The 10,066-nt window shown below is 39.5% G+C and overlaps 1 protein-coding gene across 13 annotated transcripts in view; it reads left to right on the forward strand.

Moving 5' to 3' along the window:
* The window catches only part of ptprk (protein tyrosine phosphatase receptor type K), a 117,176-nt gene extending 108,611 nt beyond the window's left edge, over positions 1-8,565 (forward strand). For all 13 annotated transcript variants that reach the window (XM_044376469.1, XM_044376470.1, XM_044376471.1 and 10 more), the window contains 8 exons: positions 58-193; positions 1,384-1,533; positions 2,181-2,354; positions 3,907-4,038; positions 4,141-4,266; positions 4,598-4,761; positions 5,270-5,405; positions 5,608-8,565. In XM_044376469.1, the coding sequence (XP_044232404.1) occupies positions 58-193; positions 1,384-1,533; positions 2,181-2,354; positions 3,907-4,038; positions 4,141-4,266; positions 4,598-4,761; positions 5,270-5,405; positions 5,608-5,661 (1,072 nt within the window). In that variant the 3' untranslated portion in view covers positions 5,662-8,565. The remainder of the gene's footprint in view (positions 1-57; positions 194-1,383; positions 1,534-2,180; positions 2,355-3,906; positions 4,039-4,140; positions 4,267-4,597; positions 4,762-5,269; positions 5,406-5,607) is intronic.
* The last annotated feature ends 1,501 nt before the right edge of the window (positions 8,566-10,066 follow it).

The following is a 10,066-nucleotide window of genomic DNA, read 5'->3' on the forward strand; positions in this document are numbered from 1 at the left end:
CTCAGTTATAGACATGAAGAATGATTTGTAGAAATTTAAATGTCCCTCTCTCTGCAGTGCTGGAGCAGGACGTACTGGCTGTTTCATTGTAATTGACATCATGTTGGACATGGCAGAGAGAGAAGGGGTGGTCGACATCTACAACTGTGTGAAGGCTCTTCGCTCCAGGAGGATCAACATGGTACAGACTGAGGTGACTGCATTACCCATCATCCATCTGCATCAACATGATAGAGTACACACAGTAAACTCCCACTGTTAGATTCAGCCATCAGCATGGTACCGGCTGAAGGGTCTGCATCCAGCCATCTATCTAGTGTACCTTCCATTCATGAAAATGTCACCTCATCACGTAAACACAACAATCATGATCTTTAATGTTGAATATACCTCTCAGTCTTAGGTGAAGTCCATGAAATTCTTCATTAAAACCACTTTAAGATGAAAAAAGTCTCACTTTACTGCCATCCAGTGGTCATAGCAAGAATTGCACTGTGGCTGACAGCAACGCTGTGTACCTATTTGATTTATAACCCTGGCATCCGTAGTTAATTTACATTATTGTTTGTATTCTCTATAAAAAGTATGTACTGATAACTGCATGTTGTTAATTATTAGTATTGTACATAATTTAAAATGAAATGTGCATTATGAACAATTTGACTTTCTAATCCAAGCAGAAGCAACCCTTCTTAAGGCTCTTCTGCTTTTTCTATCATGGATTTGGTAGTCTGTTATCCAATGTACACCCGGTCGACTGATGCATAGAAAAATTCAATCATGTAAAAGAAAATGTTGAATTCTTGCACACTTTCAGCACTAGTTATTTAAGACAATGTTTCAGTCTGACCTTTGTACCTTTGCATCCTGAGATCAACATAAAGTTGCCAATAATATAGATTTTCTATATGTTGTTTTAAAAGCACAAACATTTATTTCAGTTATGTAGGGACGAGAGGCTCCATACATTCTTTCATGGACACTTTTTGTCCATGTTGTAATCATTCTCATAATTTTAATTTAAAGTTTGTGTCATCTATCAGATAAATGGTAACAAAACGTATTCACGCCAAGGCTTCACTTCACTTTCACTTTGGTCATTAAAATGAATTAAAGCTGCAGTTGTTTGAAAGTTCTAGAAATACAATTTCCTGTGCAGACTGAAAAATGAATTAAACCAAACCACAGTCATCATCTCACTCATAGCTCCACCTCCCATCAGCCACCTCTCACTCACTGTCTGTTTGCTCACTTTCATTTGGTATCACAGTTGTTTGTGTTGTCAATCTTAAATGATTATAAATGTGTCTATCAAAGCATGATATATGTGTCTGTGTGTGTGTATATGTGATAATATGGATGTCTTGAATTTTGTGTCTTCAGGAGCAGTATATATTCATCCATGATGCCATACTAGAGGCCTGTCTATGTGGAGAAACAGCCATACCAGTCTGCGAGTTCAAAGCTGCGTTTTATGAGCTGATCCGCATTGACTCCCAGACCAACTCCTCACATCTGAAGGATGAGTTCCAGGTAAAATCTAATTGTATTATGTTGCTTAATCCCTTCAAGTGATGGTCCTTTCAAAATCTAATGACTTTTGACTGTCAAACACTGTCAAACAGTCTGTTTTCTCCTTTAAAAAGAACAGCAGCTGTGGTCAACAAGAATTCATGTTGTTTAAACAGATTTAGAGTTTTTACAGCACAAACGCAGAATGTCAATAGAAACTTCTCACACCACTTCTGCTGCATAATCCACTTCTCTGCTGTTCATCCATATGCTCAGTATGTTGTAAACAATTATAGCTTCACCAAAGTATGGCTAAATCCACCACTGCTGGCAGAGTTTTTGTGCAATAATGCAGCATCAAAATTTAGCTCCTGAATCCACTCATCGCAATTCAAAATTAACCATTAACATGAATCCCCAGCTCAAAAATGTAACTTTATGCTTTATCTCCAGCCTACAACAATCAAAAACATTTAGCAAAGCAATTTGTGCAGCAGAACGTAATATACCAGCCTTTTTATTGACACCAGTTTCTCTGGGGGGATATTTTCACCTTTGTGACCCTCTCTGAATGTCAACTTTGCATATGAAGGTTTAGCAATTTTAAGGAACATAAAAAACTTGATGCCAGTGCACTAACGTTTTATACGTCCCTCTCTTTTGTCCAGACTTTAAACTCGGTGACTCCCCAGCCTCAGCCTGAAGACTGCAGCATCGCATTGTTGCCTAGAAACCAAGATAAGAACCGCTTTATGGATGGCCTTCCTCCTGATAGATGCCTACCCTTCCTTATCACAATAGATGGAGAAAGCAGCAACTACATCAATGCTGCTCTGATGGATGTAAGTCTCTAACACGTTCACATACATTCAGGAAGGTTGTGTTATTTTCAACACATCAAGCAATAGTAGTTTGGGACATTTCACACTGTGGTAAAAGCCTTTCAGAGTAGCAGATGTGTTGCTTTTAACACAATTTGAGCGTATGCAATGTGAAAAAATAAAGAAATGTATCTGTTGTCCCAAACTGCAGTAACAAATTTGTTGAAAATGATACAGACTTTTAAGATAGTAAACACAAATGAAGAGATGTACATGCAAATATTTATGCATATATGTTTATACAAACACTCACTCACACACACACACACACACACACAGACTCCCCTCCCTGTTTGTGTGATGCTGTGTTTGTGGTTTTAGCAGCAGAAGGCTAGAGACAAATCCAGGTTCTGAAAAGACCACTAGCTTCTCTGGCCACCACCCAAACATTGCTTACATTGGCAACAGTTGCCTCAACATGTTGCCCGTGTACCACAACTTGAAAAACTAAGTCAAAGAGGAGGTAGAAATTTGAGGTAAGATAGGGATAACTGGTCAGTGTCAGTCATAATTACAATTTAATGTTCAGTAGCAGTTCTGTTCTCGTAGAAATTATACATTAAAGAGGAAGGGAAGATAGTAAGGGGTGGAGTAAATAAGTTCATGCAAATGGTTGAAACACAAAATGTAATTTATGCATGGTGTGGGAAGAAACCTGGCTTCTCTCCAACAAAGCCGTTGGAGGACAAAACTAATGATAATTGTGGTTAAACTGATTAATTTCAGTCCAATTTTAAAAAAAAAATCACATTTGCAGTTAAGTTAAGTTAAACTTACCTTTGGCCTCTCTCTAACCAAGCTGTCAGAAGAGTTCCAGGTAATGGGATTTCACTTCAAATCTCCAATACTGGATTTGTTTCATGGCTTCAGTGTCTTTCTGCCACCAGGTTCATGTTTATCAGAGCCATTTACACCCGGACCCTCACATTAGACTCTCTCCATGACTACATTTGACCCATGTCACACATTTGGCTGCATATGTTCATTCAGGATGAGTTGAGTTCACTTTCAGTTCAGTCAGTTCATTATGTCAAAAATAACTGTAAGTGTTTGGATCAATTCTATCTTTTATTTTTTAACTGACAAATTTGGAGACATTTTTTTTCATGTGAACCTTGAGGGACATCAACTTCTTGAATTGACTGAACATGAAGTTAATTGACTCTATTAGATATAGATGTAACGTATGTGTGGTGTATTTGTACATGCAATGCATGCTCCTCACCCACTGCATGATCATGTGACCAAACATCACCTTTTATCAAGTATGCTCACTGTGTCATGTCCCATAAATTGTCCCACTCTGCTTGACTGTTTGGGTTTGTGTGTGTGTGTGTGTGTGTTGTGAGAAAGAAAGTGTAAGAGATGTGAACGATGTGTGTGTAAAGCAAAACCGTTTGAGTCTTACAGTCCTGTCTTGCCTGCCAATCAACTTGCTAGTTTAAAATAAATAAATACATAAAATTTTGATAGAAATGTCATCCCGTCACTTTTGTTGTCTTGTTTGCTTCAGAGCTACAGACAGCCTGCTGCATTCATCGTTACCCAGCATCCTTTGCCTAACACCGTCAAAGACTTTTGGCGTCTGGTTTATGACTACGGATGCACCAGTCTGGTGATGCTGAATGAGATTGACCTCGCTCAGGTATTTCACTTTTACTGTGTGTTTTCTTATCATATAAAGTAATAATGACAAAAAATACTCTCGGCCTTTGCATACTGTGTCTAACTAACTGTATCTACGCAGGGTTGTCCCCAGTACTGGCCAGAGGAGGGCATGTTGCGTTACGGGCCGGTCCAGGTGGAATGTATGTCCTGCTCGATGGACTGTGATGTTATCAGCAGGCTCTTCAGAGTCTGCAACCTCACCAGGGTCAGTACACATACACAGTATTTATGTTAGTTTGTTATGTTTCTGTGCAGTTACCCAGCTAACAGTTCAGTTACAGCAAAGATCACCAAACATCTGCAGCGTCAGGCAAACAGAAATAAAACGCACAATGTTTGGATGTTTGAATCAGAGTCAGAGATCCTCTAAAGTCAAATGTGTATTCCTCTGCTGCATCTTTCTAGCCACCATCTGCTACCAAAAACAGGGTGACCCCATGTCCTCCAAAAGAAAAATGTTACTTGAGTTGTGTTTGAGATAAGGATGCTTTTTTTCTGAAGGTATTTCTCTGTATGTGTTATATCTGATATTTTAGCCTCAGGAGGGCTACTTGATGGTTCGTCAGTTCCAGTACCTTGGCTGGGCAGGACACAGAGAAGTCCCCGCCTCCAAACGGTCCTTCCTCAAACTGATCCTGCAGGTCGACCAGTGGCAGCGTGAGGGAGAGGAGGGAGAGGGAAGAACCATAGTCCACTGCCTGTAAGTACACACCAAACATGCAAACTTCTCCTTCCACTTTTTACATTTAGCAAGAGTGTTTTTTAAAGGCAATTGGGAACAAAAGATCATTCTGTTCAGAAAAAGTGAAAAATATTAATACTTGTTGTTAAAGTGAAGATTGAAATAATCAAGTTGCCTAACAGTCAAAGAAGACTGCATCTAGCAGTCGTTTAATGAAGTCTTTTATCCACATGAGGAATGACAGTTAAAACCAGTCATCCTTGCCGATTTTGGTGGTTATTGTTAAGTGCTACTAACTCTTTGAGACTGACTTTTCTTTAACCAGCAGGTCGTTATGTCTGATAATGCTCAGAATCTACTGACAAGCTGTTTGTTATCTGTGTGCCAAAATCAATGCTGTCAACACCATCTGCGAGATGGAAAAACTACAAATGGCAACATTCAAAGATACACCATCACTCATTCTGACACATACATCTCTGTTATGTTTGTGTGTGTGTGTGTGTGTGTGTGTGTGTGTTTACAGAAACGGAGGTGGGCGTAGTGGAGTATTCTGTGCCAGCAGTATTGTGTGTGAGATGGCCAAGAGGCAGAGTGTGGTCGATGTATTCCACGCTGTAAAGACCTTGAGGAACAGCAAACCTAACATGGTGGATACTCCGGTAAGTCAAAGATAGGAAAAAAGAGACAGAGACTGAAATATGACTCCTATATTATGTGTAAAGTCAATGCTTTTCACGAAATGGGAAACCGTTAACAAAATTGCTCCGTGCTTAAATGTCTTCACATTAAGTGATATACATATGACATAAAAGAGACAACGCAAATATTAAGCCTGATGTGTGTTTGTCTGTGTGTCTACAGGAGCAGTATCGGTTCTGCTACGACCTGGCACTGGAGTTTATCGAGTCCTCCTAAACACAGGAGAGAAAAGGAGGAGGTAGTGGAGGAGAGCAGGAGAACATCTTTTCACTTCCCGCGTGCTAAATCCTTTGCTTTCGCTCTATCCCAGCTCTCCTCTGTGGCGGCCGTTCTGTAGCACCTGTTTTGCATCCCTACAAATGGCACAAGCGAAATTGGCTTTAAAGCAGGAAGTGTGCGGAGGAGGAGTGCAGCAGAGGAGGAGATGTTTACTCCTGTATGCTTATTGTACAGCTTTTTGAGTGCCAGCGGGCCCCTATATGTTTTGGGCCCCTTTTAAATGTTTAGCCTCTCACCACAGCGCCCTCTCCCATGGACTCGATGCCTCACGCTGTTGCAGCTGCAGTACTCCATGTGCACTGTAGATGTCTCCCTCCCCCTTGCGAGCTGCATCCACAGCTTTTGATTAACTGCAAGTTCAAAGTTTTCAGTGGCCCCACATTCCTGCTCATGCTAGTTTTTGAGTAATTTAACAGTGTTGGGCATCTCATCATGGTGATGTTTTAATATTTGCAGCCGGTACTTTTGTACAAGAACAAGAAACTTAAAGTTACAGCCTGGCCAAACTCTGAATGCTTCTGTTTTCTACTCCATACATCAGCGACACCATCTTCATGTTTTTCAGGTCATTTCAGTGAATATTATTATGTATTTGAGTGCTTAATATCCACTCTGAACCCATTTTACATTGGTTACATACAGTAGATAATAGAGATATAGAAAATAACCTATATGTCAGTATAAGTTTGCTTATTAGATAAAGTAGTGTCTTTGAAACAAGGCTGACAATGAAACAAAAACAGGAAGTTTACATGGGGAGTATTAGGATTTTAGGTTGTTTTTTTTTACGATATCATGAAGTGGCAACTTGAAAGATCTTGTGTAGGATTTTCACTAAAATATCTGTGTTTAAACAAAGCGTGATTGTTTATGTTTTCTGCGAGCTGCAGAGTTGATTTCCTCTGATTGCTTTTGTAGCATAATTTACTGATCTACTGGATAGAAGTTTTGAAGTCTTCTTTGTACCCCAAATTGTAAAATTGAACACTTAAGATTCTTTTTTTTTTTCAGCCATGTGACATTAGCTTAATCATGTTTAATTCAGGGCTGGGCCCAATGCACTTTCAATTCAGCCAATTCACAAATGGAATATTTTTCAAAACTCAAACAGATTTTGGGTGCGAGGGACTCGGCCTGATGGCCTGTAGAAAAGACTGATAAGAAATGCTCTTTCTTGAACTGGTAAATGACACTTTCCATTTATGGTTTGAATGGAATTGGAAGTGAACTGACCCCAGGCTTCATTTGTTTTGTGCACTGGTGGCCAACACTTTTCTCTTTGTTTTATTATGATTTTGTAGCTGATGTTTATTCATAAGCCAAAGACTTTGTGTAAATATGTCTATATGGATAAAGCACATTGTTTGTATTTATTGTTTGTTTACTTGCATTGCTTGTAAGAACAATCATTCTTCATTCCATGTTTACTCTTACCACCAGCGTTTCTTAAACTGTGGGTCGGGACGCAAAATGGGCCGCAAGTCTGTTTGTGTCGGGTCCCTGCAGGATCAGAGTATTAGTGTGATTTAATGAGCCCATAAAGGGTCCCGAGGTAAGAGACTGCATCTGCTCAATTTGAGTCCATGAAGAAAAGTTTAAGATCCCCTGATCGAAGCTGTATATTAAAGCTTTAGAGGTAGTTTTTCAGTATTTAGGTGGAATTCAGTAGTATTGTCTTGTTTTCACTTAATGAATCTGTGTGATGTTACTGTGGTTTATTTGTGCAAAAGCCCATTGCTCTGTTTGTGGTCAGTAGAACATCAGTGCATTTATATGCACAGAGTATTTTGGATAATAGCTCCTATCCCTCTTAACGTCTTAGATGGGATAAGCTGTTTATCTTCATCCTCATATCCTGCTCACCATTATCCCTGAATACACACTGACTTAGTGATGCAAACAGGCTTAGTGAGTGAAACACGCAGGACTGTGAAACAAAAACATTTATTGTGCCTAATCATTTGAATTTCCTCGTCGATGCAAGCATTTTAACAGCATCTTAGATCGCAACCAGGGCTTTGTTGAATGCGTTCTCATGGACGATCAATGTTTTGAATACCTTTTGGACCATGATTCAATGTGTTTTATTAATCAGAATGCTTCATGAATTCTTTGTGAGGCTTTACAGGCTTACCGAAAACCGGATGTGTTTCTGTTGTGCACAAAAAAAAATTTATTGTAAATGTCAGAGGTTCCACTTGGTTGGAACACGAGTAGCCAAGGTCTACTGTCACAGATGTTATTGTAAATAGACTATCATGAGAACACTAAAAGGCTCTATTGTTGGACAAACAGTAGAGATTTAGCTGATGGATGCAATGTCAGAACATCAGTTCTGTTTGTAGATAAAAAAAAAAAGAGATTGTACGCCTGCAGGACTAAACTGATCTTGTTTAAAAGAAACATTTTAGTTACCACTGACTACAGAACTTTTAATGGATCTTTGTTCTGTGTGTGGAACCTCAATTTTCATTTTTTTCTCCAGATTTCTGGTTTGTCCCAAAGAAGGGAGAGAAAAGTTAAGGAAGGGAAAACTGATGGCCATCTCTATAGCATGCAGAGAGAGAAAAGTGAAATACTCAATGACCAGGGTGATAATAGTAATTAAATACGTCCACCTCCTTAAATACACACAGGGGGGAGACAAAAGAGAAAATCCTGTTAAGATTCCCACCGTTATAATGATAAATCTGAAGTAATGGCCCTGAAGAATAGTGAATGAAGCTGGTTTCTATATAAGAGGCCAGTCTGAATATAGAGTTGATATTCATGGTTCATAATTATTCTTGTCTGTAATGTTTGGCTTCTTTGCTGTAATAAAGACCACTTCTTTAATTAAAACAGTTGCAAGTGTTCTGTTGTTGGCTTACAATTGAAGATGGTGAGTGAAAAACACTGGCAGGGAACATTTTGTCCCAAGTGGTTTCTGATCAGACTGTTCTTATCCAATGACCTGTTGATATTCACATGATTACACCAAAAGGCCCTGCACACTAATTTTAATGATTCAGCCTGAATAAACATCTTCTAAAGACTGTGTGGGCATCTGCAGACTGTGCTTGACTGACACTTCCCTCACTCTCTTGTTAGTTTGGTTGCATCTGTTAGGGTGGGGCAGGAAATTCCTAATTTAAGTCCTCAAAACATGAACCTGAGGTTTAATTAGCCAGAGTAATTGAAAACACCTGTGTGTGTGTGTGTGTGTGTGTGTGTGTGTGTGTGTGTGTGTGTGTGTGTGTGTGTGTGTGTGTGTATGTGTGTGTGCAGGGCCTTTAATACCAGTGTATATTGGTTGTTGTGTCTACAGCCACTTTAAAGACACTTTTCACTGCAGGAACTTATACATGTGTGAATCTGTTTTATACTTGAGTGTGGTCACTGGTTGTTGCAATAGATCTTCACAGCAAACATTTTGACTTGTCGTATCAGGAAAAGCAGAAATGGAAATAATAAAAATGTCCCAGGAAGCTGTACCGATGAGCCATCATGCACAGTAGGCCGTTTTTATTTCCTACTGTGACATTCATCTATCACAGTAGGAAAAGCACAGATGCAGTTAATAACATCTACAATGGCTGCATTCCTTTAAGGTGTCAGTTTCATGGTGTTGTGCATGCTGGCTCACTGTCTTCTCTCATGGGACACCTGAATAAAACGGAGCCATCGTTAATGTTATTAGTAACACCTGTGTTTTTTCCTCTGTGGTCACATTACAATTCCATCGTACCCGTTCTTTTGCCTGTCCGACAGAAAAATTCTACCATGCGTTTCCTGTTTCAGTGCAATGTCCAGCCAGCTCCAGTGGTTTCACAGGTCAGAGTTCACCTTTGTTCAACACTGGCCAATAGAAACACTGCTGCATTGTGTTTGAAATGAAGAAGTTATTCTCGCGTTTTTCACCACCATTTTAAAAACATTATCACACTACCTACCACACTATAAACTGTAGTATCAGAAACGTGATATGATGTCCTTTTTGGGAGCCAAGTGGAGGGAAATTTTGTGGAACAGAAACGTCATGTGACCGCACCTTAAAGGGGACGTATCAGGCTTTTTGTGATTTTCTGTTTATAAAGTGTTATAATGTTGGATAACTATGCTAAACATGGTTAAAGTTTCAAACCTTGAGGTTAACGTATGAAGAAATACTCACTGCAAGTCGAAAAGTTGACATTTCAGGTAAAGAACGAGAAAAAGTTGTGAAATTCTGCTACTGTAGTTTGTTGACATAGCCTCTGGAGGTGGAAGTCTGCCGAGGGGCAGCTTGCAAGAGCTAGCCAATCAGAACAGAGTGGGCTCATCGGGAGAGAGACAGGGACTAAAACGGTTTCAAACAGAGGCT

The sequence above is a fragment of the Thunnus albacares genome, chromosome 16, assembly GCF_914725855.1.
Source record: "Thunnus albacares chromosome 16, fThuAlb1.1, whole genome shotgun sequence".
Taxonomy (NCBI): Eukaryota; Metazoa; Chordata; class Actinopteri; order Scombriformes; family Scombridae; genus Thunnus; species Thunnus albacares.